General features: G+C 38.0%; 1 protein-coding gene across 11 annotated transcripts in view; it reads right to left on the bottom strand.

The window, feature by feature from the left end:
• Window positions 1–22,320, bottom strand: part of LOC112465730 (pleckstrin homology domain-containing family G member 5-like) — an 88,476-nt gene extending 66,156 nt beyond the window's left edge. The window contains exons 1-7 of one of the 11 annotated variants that reach the window (XM_025033437.1): window positions 19,968–21,525; window positions 19,255–19,299; window positions 16,635–17,114; window positions 15,616–16,004; window positions 11,925–12,015; window positions 11,314–11,404; window positions 8,042–8,132 (exon numbers count right to left, since the gene is read on the bottom strand). In XM_025033437.1, the coding sequence (XP_024889205.1) occupies window positions 8,042–8,132; window positions 11,314–11,404; window positions 11,925–12,015; window positions 15,616–16,004; window positions 16,635–16,770 (798 nt within the window). In that variant the 5' untranslated portion in view covers window positions 16,771–17,114; window positions 19,255–19,299; window positions 19,968–21,525. Of the gene's footprint in view, window positions 1–652; window positions 1,287–8,041; window positions 8,133–11,313; window positions 11,405–11,924; window positions 12,016–15,052; window positions 15,153–15,615; window positions 16,005–16,634; window positions 17,115–18,294; window positions 18,952–19,254; window positions 19,300–19,967; window positions 21,526–22,028; window positions 22,147–22,179; window positions 22,274–22,299 lie in introns of those variants that run through there. The other 10 variants (XM_025033440.1, XM_025033444.1, XM_025033441.1 and 7 more) reach the window with 10 other exon arrangements.
• Window positions 22,321–23,011: the final 691 nt, after the last annotated feature.

Below are 23,011 nucleotides of genomic sequence, written 5' to 3'. Positions count from 1 at the left end.
TTGACTAGGTTGTGTCTAGCGATGATCTATAAATAACATACTAATAAATTGTAACTTCTCCTGACTCAATAAATATAACGTTAATAGATTTTAGGTAATAGCTATCCAGTGATTATTTAGTAGTTATTTATAGTAAATATTTGCTACAAAACGATACGATAACATTTACATTGCTATAAAACGATACGATAAAATGATGACTTTCTTCAAAAATATCGTCTATAACAATTTGTAAAAAAATATTGTGCTGATACATATAAAGCCTATATGTAGACAAATATTTATATCAATATTCAATTATTAATTTAGTCGTGAACAAGGTTTTTTGAAGTATCAAAATGACAAGTATTTAAATATATAAAAATAATATTTTTCGAGAAATTAATAATGGATACACAATTTTTCGAAAATTTGGAGAGATACAATTTTTTCCTAGCACCTACTACTTTCAGTTTATTAATTTAAAACCTTTGTAATATTTCAATTATATTCAATATGTATGGCAAGTGATATAATACGGTTTTTCAATAATCGTCAACCAATTGTTTTAATCGAGGTTTTAATCAATATCTTTCCTACCGAGTAAGAGACTTGATTTTCTTTTTAATACTCTAAATCAGGCGCGCTCACGCAAACATAAATAAGAATTTACCTTCGATTTTCGCCGACGATGACATTCTGACAGTGGAGGGTTTCCCCGTTTTGTCCAGTAATTTTCTCTCACAACGGGACTCTCTTCGCAGAACTCGCTTTTCTGAGCTATTCAATTCTTATTCTCGAAACAACTCGCGCATTTCCATATTTCGCGCACGGTACGTATCATTTGTTCTTTAAATTTTATTTTCTGCCTTGGCTTTTCTGCCGCGCGATCAATTCGATTCTTTATCTTTTCTCGCACACCGGAATTGTTCTGTCATATTTTACAAAACGAGATTGAATGGGTGGTCTGACAATTTTCGACTATTTTGTCGAAGATTCTATGTCAATTTTCTCAGTATTTCGGCTGAAATTTCTTTCCTTCTCCTTGACTCTATCTTCTCTTTTATCTTGCTTTCTCAAAAATCTTTTTCAAGATCGATCTTTCCGAAATATCTCTCGTATGATCTCTCCTCGAGCCTGCGTCGACTCACTCGGATCGACCATGCGGATCAACGTCCCGCGGTGATTTCTAATCTTTTTTCAATTTCGAGCTTTCTCTCGTCTCGTGGTTACACCACAGATCTCGTTGAGCTTTACACGGGGGCGAGGGCGGCGTCGGTCTTGCCGGCGTTAGGTCGCGCGTCGCACTGAAGGGAGAAGCCGATGGCAGAGCGCGAGTCTCCTCGGCCGATATTTCGAACGCAGCCACCTACCCCGCCGGCCGGTCGGCTCCACGGCGAGGGGATGCGCGAGCGTCGCTGGAAATCCACCCCCTCGTTCGTAAGTGAGTGCAAGCTCGCCAAGGACGACGCGCCGCGCCGCGCCGCGCGCGGCCCCGCGTGAACGCATCGCGCGTATCTCCTATCTATCATTAGGATCTAGGTCTCCTGCAAATCGAAACGAAACTCTTCGATAGGCGGAACGACGTCTATCTGTTTGCCGGAGCCCCACGATTTTTCCCCACGTTATGTGCACTTTGCATTTTTACTCTCCGCTTCGTGAAGCGTAATACATATATATATATATATATATACGCGGTCTTTATCAATGTCATTAAATTCGCGGATAAAATCTACTGAAATTCTACAGTATGGTAAAGATTAAATCTTTATCTAATTACATGAAAACTTGCTCAACGTCTTGCAACTTGTATTACTTTTGGCCTCGTTCCCAGTAACTTTTTTCCGATATTTCGAAAATAAAATGCTTCTTTTACAGTTTTGTTCTCGATTGCAATCCAATTTTGCACGTAACTCGAGTACTTGCGATATGGCAAAATATTCATCGTACAAAGAAATACTTTTTCTAAAGAATATTTCATCGCTTTAACGTGGGGGGGCAATTGAAACGCGCGATCGTGTCGAAATGGCACGCAGCGCGCTTGATTCATGTGTCGTTTGAAAAAAAGGTATCTTTGTAACGTGGTCTACAGAAATTAATATCCATGTCGATGTCTCTTTTATACGAATATCTCGTGAATCATTCCTTTCAGTCCACTTCTCCGTTTTCCGCGCTACGGCAAAAAAGACGGCGCAAAGTAAAATCGTTTGTCGGAAGAATTATTGGAGGGTACTGCGTTCGGTAAAATGTAATGTTACCCCGTGTCGTGTAACATTACGTGTAGTTCCGGCGCGTTTCTCTTACTATCTCAATTTTACATCAAAGCATCGCCGGTGGCTTTGGTTAACATCGACCAGTATCGCTCTTATCCGTCTACGGTCCGTATAATCCATTCTCGTTACCATGGTGGTAACGTTAGGAACATATACGCGTTGAAGGCTACATTGTAATCCTTTGTCTGTGCTTGACAAGTACGATAATACGGCAGTAGAGTCGATAGGGCTTTAACGGCAATTTTTGCAAAAGAAATCACGGAAGCAAGCACAATCGGGATAATTATCTGGGACGTTGAAACAAATGCGACACAGATATTTTCCAATAAATAATCCTGAAATACTTTTCCGATGATTAATTTCTCGAACAGATACGGCATCAGCGCGATATCTCATTATATACATACAAAAAGCTTATAAATTTAATTAAAATTGAAAATAAATTAGTAAAAATATGAAAATAATTTTGTTCCGCTAAGACAGACAGCTGACATGATCGAATAGTCTTATGTAAATTCGCGACAATGTATATTCTTCACTGACGATGGATGGCTGACAGCTAGTATTGAATAATCTTATGTAAACTCGTGACAATATGTCTCACGTAAGTAGAACGTGAAAGTGCAAAGCTCACACTTGCTTTTAGAGAATATCATAGAATTGTAATAGAAAAAATATTTCAACATTCGGACACGTGTCATATTCGTATGCATTTAATAAATAAAACGAAAAGAAAACAAAAGGTAATCCTACAGTTTCTTCATCAATCCGACAAGTACATACATGCGATACAATAAAATTATACAATATCGAATGTACTGGTCGGATTATATACATATATATATATACCTACATTTCAAGAGTTTTATGCATCCTCTTACGTCTCGACAAAATCGCATTCACTTGCTCGACCGGAAGGATTTCGCACGGGAAATACATTTCCGCATTTGCTTTTATTGCGTGCATTGTCAAATATTGTACATGCCGGTAGTGAAGCAAAGCGCAAAACGCAATTATGTTCTACCTCGTCTGAATGGCTACTTGATTCGAGTGACCAGCGAGAACTGCTGTGTAATCCCACGTGTTGGAGTTCGTGTAAAGAGATGAATGTTGTTTCACGTCTAAATAGGAGCGGCGGCGAGTTATGCAAAAGTTCTGCTTTGCTTGTTTATCTATTGATTATTTGACGGTGAAGATAATGTCTATAATACTGCGCTTTTAAGATGCAATCTCGATCTGGTCTTGTGTTCGATATTAAAAGAACACACGAATAAATTTTGATTTAAATACTTTTCTCATCTCTTCTTTATACTTCTCATCCTGTTACATTTCCTATTTCCTTCTGTATTGAAACAGAAACAGAAAAAGGGATAAAACCGCAGATTATGCATTGCTACTTTCTATTCTATATATGTTACCTACATCCCGTCTTGCATGAATATTGTTTCGTTATATGTGTTTACTTAACAAAATAAAAGAGAATGCTTTTTTTGGACATGGGATGCGTTTAATTAATTATTTTAATTAAATGCATCCCACGTTGGTCGGATATAATAAGCCGCGAAGCTAATGATATCGTGGTCGACGAAGTCTCTCAAGTTCTAAAGAGCCAATTCGAATGTGAAGCTCAAATACAGCTTCGAGTGCAAAATTTCTTTGTGTTCGAATGAAAAGGTAGGAGTTGTTTTCCTCTTAGAGAAAAAGTTCGCGCTCATGTTAATAATCATAAACTTTACGCCATTTCTCCAACACCGCACAGGAGCCTAGATTATTTTTATAGTATATGAGAATATTCTAAATTTTCAAGTTTTTATTCGATTATCTTAAGTATTTTATATTGTTGTAGACGTTTTAAATTATCATATACTATTAAATAACAGACATTATTGATTCGTATTTGCGATGTAGTGAGGAAATATTGTCTTTTTTTTAAACTAAAATGCATTAATTGTACGTCATTAACAAAAATAAAACATGTCTAATTTGTGTCGTTTGTTAGATCAAATGTTCTTTGTTCGTAATATTGTGAATTTTTTGTTATATTAAAAATGACTATTATACAATAATATAAAATAATATTTCTAATTATTGTAAAAAGAAAAACTTACCAAAAAATTAATTAAATATTTAAAAAACGAGTTACACGATAGAATATGAATGTCGCTAAAGAAACTAAAATTAAACTTTGTATTTTTCGAAAAATAATTTTTTTACAATTTTTCCTACGAATAAATATTTCTTTGATCAAATTTATTTCTCTTTTTGTTTCAATATATGCGCCCGATTCTTTAAGGCGAGTACATTTTGTGCAACCATCGAGAAATCATGCATCGCATGCTTTTCAAGATATTCTCGCGTGAGCTCGCCCACACTCGCGGTACGATTCCGAAGCGACGTAAGCGTCTTCGGATGATGGCAACCGCACGAGAAATGACAAAGCTCGCGATGATAGTGAATCGAGCATCTGTCACTCCGAAATAATTGCGACAGTAATGTTGCAGATGTTTGTATCGCGTGATATTTAGATAAAATGTAGAGCTGTCAGTAAGATGTTCTAGAATTTCTTTCACTTTCTCAGATACCTTTGTAATTACGACTGAAATTAGAAGCGTATATAAAAATAAAGGCTTACTTGATAAATGTAGAAATACAAGAGCATCCAATTAAGCCAGTGCCATGGAACTTGATTGACTATAATGTTTTAATAATTTCTTTTCTAGCTAAAGAGAACTAGATTTCTTGCTACAGTCGTTTTAAATATCATTATCGATGATTGTAAATAAAATTTTATTGAATATTGAAGTACTTAATGAATATTGAAGTACTTGTTGAGATTAAAAAATAATTGTTTGCTCATGAAGGTTGCGCGAAGAAATTCCTTGACGTATTATGTCTCGTTACTAGATAATACTACCTTTCTCTGACAACGTAAACGTCAGGGAGATATTTTAACGAAACAAATAGATTTGATTTTGCAAGAGCTGCACAATACAAATCCTAACAAGAAAGCACGTATTGCAAACGTTCTCTTTAAACGATTGTCTTCGTCGTTGTCTTTTTGCTTTTCCAGCGTTGATAGCGAACGCTGGAGATGGAGCAATAATTGTCAATCCGGGAGTCGAGAAAGTCGGCGTTGTAACATCATTTAACTAACAAGTCACCGGCATCAGCACAATGGTTACGACTTGGCATTATGCGAGCACGATTCAGCGAACGTTTATATGTGCGCGATTAAGACTTCCTAAACGACCGGCGGTTATAAAAGGATTTGTGCACGCAAGTTGCATCCTTTCGCCGCGTTTATTCGCGTCTGCTGCAACGAATTCGCCAATCGAAATTTCAATGTTTTCGATTTCAGTAACTGCAACGCAGCGACAATTAGGGAGGCGGGGAGAAACAAAAAGAGAGGGGGAGATTAGGAGGAGGTTACCTTAATTCTTTACTGATGATCGTGATCGAATGAAATACGTTTTTGGTGTAAGTCGCTCGCGTGATCGGCGAAAAAAAAAAGAAGATGAAGAAGAAACGTTAACAGAGCGAGACGCTAAGAATACTTGCACGAATTTATATCGCTATTAGGTGGGGGATTAGAAGATACGACGAAGTCGCTGGTAGACGATAAATTCTTCTTTCCTTCCTGCACCACCCATGGTGATTCGAGGTTTAACGTTAACGACCGACCGCGGTACGGGTTTGATCGATCGCGTTTAGTGATAGCGGTCGCGTCGCGATCGGACGCGCGAGTGGTCGCGGTCGACGCAAAGGCTATTACCGACACGCAGTGGTTACGGTCGATGCGCGATCTGCCGCGAGGAATTGACGTAATAGCCAAAGTGACCTTTCTTCGCATCGTTCCACTCATTGACGTGCTGTTTGAGTTTCCGATCGTCATTTCCCCTCTCGATCGATCATTTCGCATTTTTCTCTTATTTCATTCTGTCGTCGAGAAGGATCCTACTTAAAATACACGATTAAATATCTCGAAAACGCGGAACGCTGTATTCATCGTAAACTCTGAAATATTTAATATTCTTCGATTTAATATTCTTCGAAATCTTCAAAAAAATGTTAGCATTTTTTAGGAAAATTGTTTGTCTAGATACTTGTCATTTTCTGCGGTAGGCCTTTAATTTTCGCTCTGAGAGCTGAGATAACAAATTCCTGCATCAGCGAAGCACAATAATCTGAGCGAGCCATGGTGGAATGTTAACACCGAAAAAGAAGAGCCAGATGATAGATGGCGAAGTTACTGAGCCAATAAAAATCAGAGAGAGAAGAGAGAGAGAGAGAGAGAGACGCGGTTGCAGCGCTTGGGGATAGAAAACATTTTCGGATGACACTTCTATTACGGAAGCACGAGGAATCCGTCCCCGCGGACACTCTGAAGGGCAGCAGCGCGAAGAGAAAAAAGGAACGACCGGACCGGCATGAAAGAAACGAAAGGTGGCAGAGACGGATTCTCGTGAGAGGCGCAGTGGCGGATTTGAGAGCACCGGAGCTACAGTCGAGGAGCTACAGTCTGTAAATCTATGTATTTCCTTTCGAGGAAAGATGCAAAATATGGAATATTCTACTCAATGTAGGACAACAATAGTAGTAGGTAATTGTAGTAATCGCAAACAAACGGTGTGAATCGCAATAAATTACAGCGACTTGGTCGACCGCTCGGACCATTTATTATAAGTGAATCCGCGACTGCGCGGGAATCGCCGCTGCTCTCTCTCTTTCTCTCTCTCTCTCTCTCTCTCTCTCTCTCTGTGTTTTTTATTCTTATTTCCTTCCTCTCGCCACGGTGCTGGATCTTTCTTGGTCTCTCCTGCCAACTGGCAGTAAATCTCACAGCACTCGTCTATCGCTCTGAGGCCGAGGCTGTGAAATCTTCGCTTTATCTCCCGGACACCAACTCGATCGTGCGTTTCCGAATGTCTCGTCCGGAATCGCAGGCAGGATCAGATCTCGCGTAAACATGAAGAGGTTACAGAAACAGAAGGACGAGATTACGCGAATCAGTGATCTTTGCTTATCGGTTCGTGAATTGACCTTTGTAATTTCGATCGATCAGTCGCTCTGATAATGGACCAACTACGATAATAATATGATTAAGACCAATATTATTTTCAATTAATTGTACAATATTTTCGTTTTCCGATTACGAAAAGTTAGATTTGATAATAATTAAAATTCGACCCATTTGAGTTAATGATTAAATAATTAGAATATTGGTTGATAAGCTTCCGTGGGCGTTGCGTTAATTCTATGTAAAAGCTCTTAACTCTTACACTGAATATTCTTGAATAATAAACAGACCTTTTTCACCGTTTTAGAAGCGAGTTTTTCTTGACGGAAAAATATTAAATATCAATTTTATTTGTATGGATATAAATAAAGTTTTTCGATTTAAATGTAGCTTGAACATGTAATGAATATGCAAATATCGTACGTAAATTTAATTTATACTGCAAAAAATCGTTTTACAAAAAATTATATTACGCGATGCTGCAGATAATGCGCACATGAATGTTAATTAGATATTTATTGAGAAAAAAACGACCTATTTTTCAATAAATTTAATGACAACGCATTTAATAAAGTCACACGAGTTGTTTTTTATAGCAAGCACAGCTGACCGTTTTTATTAAAGTGTCCATTCTATCGACAATATTTGCGAAGACATTGATTTTATTGCAGCGTACCACGAATTATTATACGAAATGTTTTTTCGAAATAAAATAAGTGGCGCATCGACAGAATAATTAATTTGATGAGACAAAAAAATGAAAAGGACTCACCAAATGCTGTTTGATGAAATTTCCCAGCGGAGATAACTTTCGGACGCTGGATCTGAAGTTTCCCCGTCCGTTCTTGACCTGTTGCTCCTTTCTATAAAACAAAAATACGTTGAATTAGTTGGATTAGCTTTTTTTCGATCTTACAATTAATCAGATCCAAAACAGAAGATGACCTAATACGGTTGAAAACACTTTACAAATATAAACGATAACAACCAATCTTCCAATTAAACCGCGAGAATTTACTTAGATTCAAACATTACTGTCTTACTTTGCACTGATAATAATTAATTAATTTTCAGTATATCTGTCAATTCCATTTAAATATTCATATTTTTATATCTTGCTTATATTTTTGCTAGAAAAATGATAGTGCTCGTTGATCGACTTTCGTAATCCTTGAGCCGTCTATCGCGTACTTGAAAAGTAGTATAATACTATTCTCACAATAACAGAGTAAAAAGTGTACTCGATATACGCTTTCGTCTCGATATGGAAAGATTCTCGATTTCTAGAAAGTGACACCGGATTCTGTTAGAATCTCGGTGTCACTATAAATATCGATATATTTTACCATTCTTAAGCGAAACGAAGTTACCCCTGGATTTTCGCTCCTTACTTCAGCCTCACAGGAAACCGATACAAATTCCTCAATGCCTTTCGCGACGCAAGAGATAGTGCCTTTACATTTGAATTTCAGGCGAAGAGATACGCGTGAAATATATTATCGCAGTTTTATATTTGAATAGATAAAATTTTGACTTAAAATGTTCTTCTTCATTAACAAATGTAGCGAAGTGAGTGACGAACTTTTTTGTTATATTCTATCGTCGGGATTGTTGCTTCGTTGCAAAATTACTTTTCAACGTTGTAATATTACGTAGAAGTATGTAATATCAAGATATCCTTCTGAGATTTTGGTATTTACCAGAAAAACCAAATAGCTGCGTCGCAACTTTCCCGTCGTAATATTCTCGTCGACAAAGTATACCGGCAAAGAACGTCGCGACTTAATTCAGTTCTTGCAAACATTGCCTAGCTCGTAATTAATGCGGTCAGGTCTTTATCTCACAAAGGAAGGCGTCAACTCAGGGAATCGTAATAGCGAAATACTCGGGTTTTAAAATGACGAACGTGCGAGGAAATGTTTTTATTCGTGAAAACTTCACGGCGCGCGGTATTCCACACTTATCCTTCCATACTGCGTCTATTTCTTTGCGAGACCCAAAAATTCAGGAATATCGAGGGAGAGAAGGAAACTTGCGAAAGATAGAATGGAAATGTCGGCCACGATGTTTCACGTTTTCAGTCTGCTCGCCAATGCGTGAAACCGGTATAAAAGTGAACTATATATTGTCAGCACGTTTCTTTACATTATTCAGAAAAATGATCATCACTTTTCTTTTCCTTCTATGTTCTTTGTGGCCGTCGTAAGAAGATCGTCAGATAGACGATAATTTAGATAATTTCACAGTAATCTTTAAAGAAAATAAACAACAATAGTATATAATTCTTTAGAAGATTGACAATAATTGCTTCTAACAACAAAATTGTCTCATTTAGCATAAATGCTTGCAGCTGTCACAACATATTATTTGTGTAATTAGTTTTGCGGCAGTAAGAAACTAAAGTTTACCCAGCACGATTAATCAATTGTTCGGTGAATATCGATTTTCTATGTCGCTGTTGTATAGGATATATATTTTTTTTAAATTTTACTGGCAATAAATGTCAGGAGTGGACACAAAATACGACGATTGGTGAAATACGGGTGTACCGGCGGAGCACTCATGTGGAATATCAAAGAATAATGACTGAGAATCGAGGTGAGGCGGTGGCTGGAAAATAGGAGAGGAATACCGATGAGCTTTGGATCCCCTTCCCCTCTCGTTGTCAAAATAATTCCGCATTCCCTTGCTTATTCTTGAAATCGGGGCACAAAGTTCAATAATTGGCAAAAAAGTTAAATCTTTTAAAAGTTCATGAATTTAACACTGTAGGCGCTGTTTTTTATTTACAATGGCAACATTTATTTTACGGTTGTAAAAAGAAATAAATGTTTCAATATTTTTTCAAAAAGGTATAAGTATATAAGTGTAGAAACAAGATAAAATAATTCAACTAGTCATTAGCACTGTTAGACATTTTGGACACAACGTTTGTAATTACACATTTATAAATATCTATATCTAATATCATATATTTTAAAATTTATAACGTTTCTCTGTAATCATAAAATGATCTAACGCTGACTGTCCTACTTTTAGGCTTAGAGCGCCGAGATGAATGGCGAGTATGTAACGATACGTGTCGCGCGATTTGGACTTTTGTTTCACGGAAACAAACTAAATTGCTGCAGCGAGCGGCGGACTTGATTTACCGACGATCTAGTAACTTGTGTTTCGATTGCACGTGCAGCTGTGAAACATACACTTCTCCGGGAAAGCTATTCATTTTGCGCAAATAGCGCGCTTGCTAGCGGAAAGAGGAGAGAAAGGCATTGTTTAAAAGTTCCGCGTACGTGCAAACGAAGGAGTTGTTTTATTAACCAGTCGCGATGAGACCTGCGTAATATCCGTAAAAGAAGTTCCCGAAGATCGAAGCGCGAACTTTAAAAATGGTCCAAACGAAACGCGGATCGCAAAATATATATGATACGATCCAAATGTTCCGAGTGTTTCGAAGAGAATTAACGCGAATTCTTTCACCTGTTTCTCGATTTCGTTCGATCTTCGAGCCCATCGCCGCTGCTCTCTGACCAACGCTGTGATTTATCACAGATAGTTTATTGACCTCCTTCTGTCTTTCTACCCTCCTTTTCAACTGTAATTTATTATCCTGCTGACGAAACGAAAGAAGTATTCGTGCGAAAACCAATGGGCGATGTTTCACGATTTTTTTTCTTCCGTTTACGGAAAGCACAGCAAATTTTTAAGGGTCGACTACAACAATCAATCGTTCAAGCAATAAAAAAAAATGAGAATGGTCATTTTGATAGTTGGATAGATCCAAATAAATCTGATATTCGGTAAATAAAAATAAAGAAAAGAATAATCAATTTGTAATGCATTTAAAGTCAGGCGAAGAAAAAATATTCGGAAATCATCGGATAAAATATAAAATTTTACAAATAATCGGCTTTCGTAATTTTTGCCTTCAGATATAGGAATCTAATGCAGTAATTAAATCGTTATTAACGTCGCAATTAATTATTGAGAATGAGTTGCAGATACAGGCGAATAGAGCAAAAGAAATCAGTCGGCCATACTTACAGCGGTAATTTCGTTTCATTGTCATTCGTGTCGATGGCGACGCGACTCAAAGCCGGAAGACTGCTTGCTTCACAGGGCGGTCTGCTTAGATCTGAAATACGACGGAAAAAGGTTCTTCAAAGGGACACGTCGACATCATTGCGTCTCACTTATATAAATTTTACAGAAAAATATAAAGCTTTTAATCTTGTCTGAGAGAAGAGAAGATTATGTAATCTTGGGGGAGGAGGGAGAAATTCAGAAAAATTAAGTTAGCCAACTCGACTCCCCTATATCCTTGTAAAATCTGAAGGAAGTTTATGTTTCGTCGCGTATACTTCGCGACTATTAATCACTTTCTAGAAATTAGCCGGACAATTAATTTTAAACTTGGCAAAATTACGGAAGTGAATGTGGATTTGTGTCGTAATGAAAAATATGAACGGAGTATAATAAAAAGGACATGTAAAATATATCATTTTTGTTATATGTACAGCTAAATTATAATATATGATAAAGGAAAATAGAGAAGAGGAATGTTGAGCAAATAATTCCTTTTTAAAAACTCTCTTATTTAATGTATAATAATAATTATATAGTTGTTACATAATAATAATAAATTATATAATTACCTATATTTGAGTGATAATAATCACTGTGACGTCCATAAGGAGGTGCCGTCGGATGTGAAAAAGCGTTTACTCTCCGTCTAATATTCGTGGCCTGCAAAACGAATGGAAACATCTCATATAAATCCTGTTTAAAGAGATCGCTTGACTGTATAGATATAATACATTCGGAAAAGGTCACAGACCTCGCGCCTTTGTCGTTATTGATAAACGATTCTACTAACAACGAGAAAACGAACGCAAAAGAGGATAAGCAACGAAGAGTCACTAATCTTCCCGATTTCGATGAAAAATTCATAAAGTGCCCGGAATATATTTTCCTTTTCCATACCGGGATTAAGATTTGCGTCCTGTTAAGAAGAAGGATCTAATATGGTCGTTAAGTTAAGAGAGCTTGCTTCTTATTCAGAGATTTTTCCTTACAAAGAGATAAATCGATAAGATGTTTTTTTGTTGAATTTTCCACACAAATACGAGTCGCATTATGGAATATAACTGGTGCAGTCGTAAAAGATAAATAACTGAATAGAAAACTTGGAAAAATCGCTCTATATCTTTATTTGCTTATGATTTTCTTTCTTCCGTGAAAATTTTGATGAGTACCAAGATATTCTAACTATCGCAAAAGTATAATTTTGCATGCATATGAGTTATATGTACAGTATTTTTCGCGATGTATTTATTTTTTGAGATCTTAGAAGAACTTCGAGGACAACATATTGCAACTGCAATGTTTAAGGAGAATTGTATGTATGATAACTTTTTCTTTTCAAAAGTTTCTTGTTTTAGAAGAGAAATAAAATGATTAATTAATATAAAGTCACGTATATGAACTATGATTGCAATATTTTTTCCAAGCATATTATAAACAACACAGCATTGAAAAACATAATTATAATTAAATATAGCTTAAAATGTATTGACAATAATTCTAGTCCTATTAATATATTAACAGAATAGCAATTTAATTCATTTAAAATTTTAAACAATTTATTAGATATTCTGTGTATTAAATTATATTATTCACATATATTCCCATTACCATTAACTTTTGACATGCATAGATATACATTATTTTAATTATAAATGTATAGATATCGCGCCGTACGCTTTGTGAAACGAGTATGAATTTTAACATGCGGTTTGTTTCAACCATGTGGGCCATCGCGAATCGTTCTCGTTGTAATTTACGCATAGTGACATAGTCCCGCGTCACGTTAATGAGATGGACATATGTCTGTGTATTTATATTATTTATAACAATCTATTTTATACTATATATTTTACACACATACATATAATAAACAAAAAGAATAATAAATCTGAGAGTGCGGTAAGAATAACACTGAAGTTGCATCTATAGGAGAATTTGCGAAAAAATTTATAAACTTTGGCGCAATTCAACAGTCGTCGTCGCCATTAATTCTCGACGTGGAAGCAGGATGAGTTTTTCGCCAAGTTTTCCGAGAGGAAAAAGCGTCTATACGTGGTAGACCTACATTGCCAAGAAAAAATTGTGAGAGAGAGAGAGAGAGAGAGAGAGGGGAGGAAAGAGCGGAAGTCTCATTACGCTTGCAAATTTTTCATTAGCTATCTACACGTAAACAGCACCGAACCGGGCTAAAAACCACTAATACTATCTTGTTAAACACGATGCTTATTGCTTTTCCGATTAGCCCGCGCAAAAATTAAAAATTTATCTTGCCATCAGCGACGCTTAGCAGCAATTTTACATCGCAAATATCTATTAATGTACACCAACGGCTGTCTGCAAATTATTCAGTGTCTGCTAATGTACTACTTACGGTGTAGATCATTCGTGAATACGAACAGATTGACCATATTATTCGCACTAAATTATCGATCGTTTGCGAAATAATCGCGCGGCGTTTCCGAGATCTGATTCTCTATGGAGAACAACGTGTGTACCAATCGAAACAATTATAAGGATGTTTTAGGTCACTTAACATGCGGACTCGTGAATGGTATTCTTGTTCCCGTTCGTTGGATTGCGAAGTCAGTGAGTCTATCTCATGAACGTGTAATTGCTACATTTTCAGAGATCGCCCAGCAGCCAGATAATTCGCAAGTCAAGTTGTCAATAAGACAGCGGAAGTCGGTTCTGCGAACTAAGTGCACAGAGCGCGATTGTATCATGTTAAACGTAGACACTGGTACGGATGCAAATGGATTAAACGCTTAGCCGGTTTCGCGTGTAAGATTCAGACCTGATTGTAGCTAGAGCACGATTCAGGTGTTTGGATTCCTACAGAACAATAGTCCCGGTTAGAATCCGACGATATCGTTTCCTCGCGAAATCCTGGTTTACTAAAATGATACGGTTCTCAACCTCAAATAGTTGAATTCGGTATTCAAAAAGCAACCGGCGTATTTCGTACCGCGGACGTTCTGCAGTTTTGGTTCAATCTCTAATCCGCCGTAAATCCGGAAGGTTTTAATGGCTACTGTCTCCATTAATTAGACTTTTAATTAGATTCGCTTTAATTAGACTCGATTCACGTACAAAATAAGGGATTCTTTATCTGCCAAGATTAATTACCGCAAATATGTATTTGAACTTTAATTTTATGACACGCTATACTAAATTCCATATAGAATTATGATTTGGTAGTCAGAGCTAATCGATATAGTTCGCGAGCAAGAACGTCTCAACATTTAAATTACTATCGGTGTTTTAACCGCCATATAAATCGATAGTCTCGATTCGTTCGTGCACGGCACGGAATCATGTGCTGGATGCTTCCGGCCGAAGTTTTCTTTACTCCCGTAAAGTTAACGCGCCCCGTTTTCAAAATTTCGATATAACTGATAGTTCTGACCCTCGAAGGGAATTTTGATGTAATTGACACCTCTCTATTCTCTATAGAATGAAAGTTCACGAATAAAAAAATTTTGAGTGAAAGAGAGAGAGAGATAGTGGAACTGGGATTCACTGAAGTAGAAAATTTGATTCGGTGATTAGGTGAAAATATGGTCAAGTCTTTCGTCAATTCCCGACGGTACGAGGAGCCGCCGTCCGGTAAAAAGTTGCAAATTGAGCGAGATTTCTCCGGGGCACGAGAGGCGAGAGAGGAGGAAAAAAAACTCGCGGCAAGTAACAGGATACTGACCGGGATAAAGACCGGTGGATGAGGCAAATAGAATCTCATTAATCTCTCCGAGCCAGTTTAACGAGACTTAAGTCTTGGACAGCATGCTTCTGGCGAGTTTCTAGAAAACGATTAAGATCGCGTCTAATTGTTAATTACGCCTCGATTCGGCGATGGTGCACGAAATATACCAGACGATGTCGAGATCATCATGCATCTCGTCTTGCCATTGAATAAGATCGAATTAATTGCGATTTTTTAATTGCGCAACAGAAAAGATATAAGACGAATAAATATCAGGATAGAGAAGAGTTACAATCCTTTAGATAGAATTTGCGAAATTCTCTCGAGAGCTATATACATTTGTGAATTTCGCTCGAGTAACAATTTTCTCAAAATTTCTGAAAAATAACTCTCGAGAGAAAGAACTCCCCTAAAGTATCCCCTTTCAGAAAATAACAAGAAAAAATTACGGACTTTGGGTATAACTTTTAATCGCGTAAAGTTTCGTCATTTTTTAGGGAGTTAATAAATATATGCATTTCGATTTTTTTTTTTTTTTAAGGACAGCGCGAGATCCTTACAGGATACTTCTCCATCAGACTGTGCGTCCTGGTAACTTGAACCCCCCTGCTCTCGAAGGCTTCCTGTTCGGAAGCGCCCGCCCTCTTGCAATCGGCGTCGACCTCATCCTCCGCTAGCGAGCTGAGACTGTTGTACCACTGTACGCTGCTGGTCCTGTAGGGCTGCCTCGAGGGCTCGTGGCTGCGATGGAGATCCTTGCTGAAGCTAAAGCTACGCCTGATCGGCTGCAGGCCGCGGTTTATCGCCGCCGGTAACTCAGCCGCGCTTCCTCTTAACAGAGCGCCGAATTTCCGACGGAACGACGGACGTCGCTCGAGCTTCTCGGTCGGATTGTCTGCGTTCCTCGACGAGTTTTCCTTCGATGATCTCTTGACGCCGGAAGATGATTCTTGAGAAATATTAATAATCAAAATTGCCTTCTTCAATTTTATATATTACAAAATAGCTCAAAATGCGTGTTTTTCTATTCAGACTTTAATATACATTTAGGAATTGAAAAATAATATTTTATTTCTGTTAAATGCTCGAAATCATTTTAAGTCACTTTAAATATATCTTTAGTTCATGAGTTTGATGCAACGTGATTCTAATTATTTTTATTAGAATAAAATAATTTATTGATTTTTATTTCAATTCTTTGTAATTTTGTCATTTAATTTTAGTTAATTGAAATTAAGAGCTAATTATTGAACGCGTTTACTTCAATGTTAAATTTTACAATATTCACTATCTCTGACCGTAAAATGTCTAATTCTTTTGCTTGAGAAAAATTGTGGAAACTTATTTATTAAACTTATTGTTAATTATTTTCAATTATCTCCATTGAGAAATACAATTTGGCAAGTCTAACGGCGCGGCGTCACGTTGATTCGATCTCTGACAATACAGACGCGGCTAAGGTAAACAATTACTTTCCCGACAGTTTCGATATTTCGCCGAAGGCAATGTTAATCAAAGACTCTGGCTAATGGTTTTCAAGAATTTGCAAAGAGTGATTAATATCCAACGCTTTATGCACCTGCTTCCGGTTTCGCTTGCTTGCATTCCTTCGTGGGCCCCGGCTGCGTCACATTCGCACTTTCGTCATTGTAATTCGTTTTGTGGATCGACTTGCCCTTTTTCGAGGACCTCTTTGCTTCCTTCTTGAGTGTCATCTTTCCTGGTCGGATATCGCGCGTCTAAGCGCGATACCAAGATCGATCGCGCTTAGACGATCACACTCAATGACATCACACACGTTACGCGTGAATGGCGATTCGTTTATTCTCACTCGATGACCGAATCGCATAACTTTCCGTCACTCAGAACTCGCACGACGCGTCTTAGTTGTAATTTCTACAAACTACAAACACGCACACCCACACATACACAGGCAGCTGTGTGTCGTTAAACGGTATCACTCCGATAACGTGTTATCGTTGCAGCGCCAACGATATCGACTGTATCGTTAATATCGCGTCCACTCACGCCTTTTTGCTTTCCGTGTATTTAACGAAGCCTGGAAGTTGAGATAAAATCGATCGTCAGAAGTTGAGAACTTTCTTAAGCCGCCTCTAAGCCGCTGATCCGATTTACGATCTCATATCTACCACTGTTTTTTTTTTAAATGCCCTCCTACCGTATTTTTAGCCGATACACCGCGCAATATTTCGAAATTGAACGCGTGCTTCTTTTATGAAATGGAAAATACTTCCATCCCGTAGCGTCATTTTTCAGATTTCACGAATGCTTTTCAGCTCTCAATATTTACGAAAAAAATTAACCCATATTGACGTTGCGTAGAATTGTTAGGAAAATTACAGCTATTGTATATAGTAAGAACATTTTTCTGTTTATCAAGAAAAGATCGTACGACTCATCCTTCGTTATTGCCCTCGTTATCACCATTATGTTCATAATTTATCTCTTCCAATCGAGTGACCAATTACCGAAACAAGACTTAATACTCTAATAGAAATCGTCGCTTATCGCGATGGAAAGGAAAAGGTCGACGTCTGTTCCATTAATTATTGAATAAAAAGTAATTCTAACATTATGACAAATGTTGTGCTACTTTTTTAAAATAAACTAAGTTAATTTTAATTTCAAGAGAGAAATGGCCAAATTTTTCGTAGTATACTGATCATCTTCTGTATTTCCTGTGACATTAGGCATCCTGTGATAAAACGGCAGTCAATTATATTCCACGAAATTAACGCGCACCATGTTACAATTACTGCTATCAATCGTTTTGCTACCTTGAACACCGAGATAGTATTTTCGCACGAAATAGGTCGTATCATTTAATTTCGACAACGTTCTGCTTATTTTTTCTTTCACAGTCGATTTATTACAATGACATTTTTAGGAATAAGAAAAGTAATATTACTATATATTACAAAAGAATAATTATCGTTATTATGATTTTTATAGTTACAAGTTCTTATATTGATTTTTAATTTATATAAAATTTATACTCAAGTATTTTTAATTGTAATTAACGTAATATATTTCGCGAGACATTTATCAATAGGACTACTTTTCGTAATTGTCTTCTCGATCTGGCGTCAGTAGATTCTTATCAAGGTTCATAAATTTTTGTATGTCTTAAGCTCTCTGCTTATATATCGTCTACGAATAAAGCCGATATAATCAGCGCTGGTTATCAAGCGCTTAATTATATCCCGCACCGTATATACCTTCGCCGCATTCCTTCCGACTCCGCAAAACATAATTCGCGTCGCACCTAACATTAGCATGATCACGGCTGAATTGCGGCGGTCAAATCCCGTATCTGGAGCGCGTAATTTACGCGTTTCGCGCGCCCGCGTATGCAATATCGCGGCATTATCGCGAGAAAACGGATTATAAGACCGCGGTTAATCCCGGCCCGTGATAAGCTCGCGCGGACTGCACTCCGTTATCAGACGGTCCCGCACGGCGGGTTCACGGGCTGCGACGATGCGGCGGGCAATTATTGTGCACCGGCATAAAGCGCGAGTCCTTATAGACGTCACTGTTTAATGCACTCGAGTGCCAGCCGGCCGCGTCTTCGACAAATATTTGTCGACACTGCTCCGCGCTTAATCGCGATCAAGTCGCACCAGGGATCCGGCTTGCTCAGATGAATTTCGCGCGAACGATATCTATATCAAATTCCTTCGAAGCTCCGATGTTCGCGCGACGAACGGATTTTTCGGTATTTTAAAACGCTGTCTTTTTTTTCAAATTCACCGTGCGCATTGCTTTACAATTAGTACTAGACGCACTAAGCAATCTATAACTTGTTTCAAATTTCGAAATTTTGCTTATAATTTTATATGATATGTATAAATGTATTTTAATGTACGCACTGTTGTGCGTATTTTATGTGTGTGTGTGTGTGTGTGTCTAACCCTTCAAACGAGTCTTGCATTACACGATACATAAAATTATAATTAGAATTACCCTGGATTCTAATGCTAATTATAGATAATTATAGATAATTATAGGCTCAAAATATCAAAGAGAAACCCAGTGTTATTATATTCATTATTATCTCTTACATTCTCTTGCTTTATTTTTATCTTTCGTTTCTAAGTTAATAAAATTTAGCAATTATAATCGTATACAAATTGCTGGTATTAGATTGATAAACGTACTTGAATATTCTTTTTTACCTGTTTTTCGCAAACGTTTGTTTACGTCTATACAAGTTGCGTTCTCTAGAAGAATAAATAAAGAAACATGTATTTTCCAAGAATCAGTGGAGATAATATGTTATCACGCGATTGTCGCATGTATCAAGAAATTACACGTTATATGTTACATAACGATTTGTTCTGCTAGTGCGTCAAGCCTATAAGATTATATGGATACCAGTAGAGTAATAAAAAAACGCAGTTTTAAAATTGAACGATCAGTATGGTTTGCGAGCGATTCAGTGAGTTAAAAAACACAAATGTGCGCAAAATATGATTTTAATTGATCGAGCATGACATTCAGCTCCTTCTTGTGGATATCACGTAAAAGTGCAAACCCACGCAGCAAAATTTTGACGAGCACTATTTCGTGGAATCAATTGGAGATGAGTCGCTGGAACGGACTGTGCAATCTGACACGTACACCGATGCAAAAACTAATGTGAGATTGAATTCATTAATTCGATAACCATCTGCGGATCCGTACTATTTATATGTGTACGATAAAAAGGTTCAATTTAAAAAGCCATTTCGCCAGACCGCGAACGCGTAGCGCGCAATACAGTTTTTATGCAGTTTGTATATTACTTTCAATCTAGATTGTCGCATGAAAATTGAAAATTTTCATCGCTTCGAGAAAAAAGTTAACGTCTTAGCGTAACTTTTTAAATTAAATAATCTAAAAAAGATACCTTATAGTATCGTCAATAGTATCGTCATATTTCTGTCATTTTCGTTCGATTAATTGACCTCGATAATTACCGACAGAAACTCGACACAGTTTCGCGTTGTTTTACACAAACGGCCGCGACAAGTTGACCCGCGCGTTTCACCAGCATAATTCCGTCAATTAAAGTTTCTCTTTCGTCGTGGTATACAGAGTCGATCGCGCTTTAAAGTCGGTCAAGGTTACGGTTTATCGACAATCGTATATAACACCCCGTACAGGCGGAATATTCGATCGGTCGCGTATTACGTTTGATTCGTAACAGCGACATAAGTCTTTGTTTCTCTCTCTCTCTCTCGTTGTGCCGATCAAGCCAAACGTTTTTACTGCCATTTGCACGACCGCGTAAAATGTAGAGAGAGGGCACAGATAACCGCGATTTTATTAGTTCGATTTTTCCTTCCGCTACGAACGAGATGCCGGAGAAACTTTGTTGGGAAAAATTCACGTCAAAGGATGCCGCCCAAGCTCGCGAGAATTCCCTTTTACCGTGTCAATATTGCTCGGTTTATCGATTAAATTCTCTGTAATTCGAAATATAAGCATCAATCAGCAATATAACCGTCACTTTTACTTTATTATGCCATCCAAATCAAGCTTTAAAATGTACGATTTATATGTATTACGATTATACGATTGCGCGACATTTCGCTACGCTGTTTAAGCTTTCACTCTGATTTCGAACTTCTCCGGATCGCGAAAATTTTGCCGCGCAATTCGGCCGACGTTAAAATTGCTCTGCAACGCGCACTTGTATTTATATTTATTAATATTATATATGCGATTAAATTATATGACCGTCATATCATTATTTTATGATCAGTTGCGCGAGAAAATGACATCTGCATTAATTTTATATTTATTATCGATGCGAAGACCTCCGATGGTTTTAATTCGCATAAAATCTGCATAATTAAGGTACACAATCACCGATACTTTCAATAATTTTCCCCGATCGCGCGTATAATCAGTCGGAAAAATGCGACATGCATGGACAATCATTTCGCTACGCGAGATTTCGCGAGACGCTTTCACGAGAATTTATTGACGTTTTTAATTGAGCAAAATTATAAGAATTACAAGGATTTCTCGCGGGATATCCTATATCACCGTCCTGATGCAAAATCGTAACGCGCTCGCGTCGTGCACTCGCGTTTCCACACTCCACTAGAATAAATTCCGTTGTCTCTAATCAAGCGTTTATTAAAGAACACAGCTCCATGAGTCTAATTTCGCAAGATAACGAACACACTGAGCCGATCCAAGGTCGCTCGTTATCGCCGTGTATACGTGTATAGTTGCATCGTAATATTCCACTGGCACTAATTCAATTTACATTACATCGCGATCGATAACGAAAAGGAGCCGTTCTCGGCAACTCGCACTTTTCCCCGTTTCCCTCTCTTCCGCCTTATCGGTTTCCTTCTTGACTTCGTTTTTCTCGGACAACCGGTGAAGCGCAACGATGTGACACGCGACGATAAGGCCGCGCTTCGGCAACTGACGAAGGTGCCGCTTCATTATTGGCTCGGTACTACTGGTGGCTGATAATACACACCACGTAACTGATAAACAAACGAACCCCGTCGAATGAAAAAGAGATGAAGACGGCCGCACATGAGATCTCGTTAAACTTCAAGATAAAGCACAGTTCTTTCATAAAGACAAAAAGTTGTCCACTGCGAATTTGTACTACACTTGTATTACTAATTCTTTGCATTATCTAATTTTGTCTAATTATTAAGAACAAATGACCTTCTTTGTGAAATCTAAATATAACGAGATATAAAGGACGTTTTTATACGTTTCGTGCAGCTGTTTTCCGTATCAACGAGGATGAATAAGATTAAAAGCGCTGATTGCGAATAATTAGCGTGTAATGTAAATTTTGTTTATGCAAAGATTGCACGCGAGCCTATTAAGATTGTATTTTTAATCAACGCTCCGATAAGACTTGTTCCTCGGAAGCACCCAACATAAAAGCCACCCTCATGATCCGGGGAATGAATTAGACGCGAAGAAGTACCGTTCTTTTCCTGCTTTCTTCTCGAGTCGCGCTTCACCCATTTCTTTCGCGTCACTCGACGATTCTTATCGGTATTATCTCATTTTCCACGACTGCGGCGACGGCGGCTCCGGTCTAATCAGAGCGTTTCGATTTATTATCTCCGTGCTACCTCCAACATAGGTCGGTCTCACTCGGCGACAGCAATGTTTTCACTCACTCCGAAGCAATGAGATGCAACATACGTATTAAAGTTAATTTAACTAATCTGAAAATTGAATCTTAAAATTACCTCGATTAGATAACAGTATTAAGATCAATTAAATAAATCAATTAAATCGATTTTAATATCACTTTCGCGACACTCGATAAGACTGGACCAACAATTTTACTGCATTATTTTTCTCCACTATTTTTCAGTATTTCCCCCAGCTTTCTCAATTTTCCGCGTAGATTTATCCGATTCCTCTGAGCTGCCAGACTGCATCATATTTTTCGTGGTAATCGAGACTCCACGTCACTAAATGCGCGAGAGATAATCGAGTGGGCGGCAGTTTACATCTCGCGGATCCGCCAACTATCTATCGATTAAACATTTCATTGTTACACGTGCGACACCAAATCTCTTCCCAATCACACTTCCGGTCACGAGCGAGCGCCTCGTCGCGTGAGCGCAAAAATTGCGGCGGCGGACTAAGCAAGAAATTAAGGAGACAGGTGAGGCGAGGTTCGATAAGCGGTTTCTGCTGGCTGCGGAGGGAGAGACGAAGGGAGAGAGAAGCACGTGAGAGAGTAGGCGCGAGCGGGAGAGAAAAACGCGAATGCGAGCCGTCGACGAGGACAAGACACAACTCCACAGTGTGGAGAGGGGCACAACCGCAGTGGCGCTCAATTATAGCCGCAGTGTGGTTACACGGAATTGGCGAAACGATTACGACTGTGAGTCATTGCCGACTCAGTGCAGTCTGGTTCGGCATATTCGGCGAACGCCGTGACCGAGTGGG

Source organism: Temnothorax curvispinosus, unplaced genomic scaffold, assembly GCF_003070985.1.
Source record: "Temnothorax curvispinosus isolate PA1 unplaced genomic scaffold, ASM307098v1 QBEX01015443.1, whole genome shotgun sequence".
Classification (NCBI taxonomy): domain Eukaryota; kingdom Metazoa; phylum Arthropoda; class Insecta; order Hymenoptera; family Formicidae; genus Temnothorax; species Temnothorax curvispinosus.
Note: the sequence above shows the minus strand (reverse complement) of the source record. Positions and strands in the feature narration are given on the sequence as shown.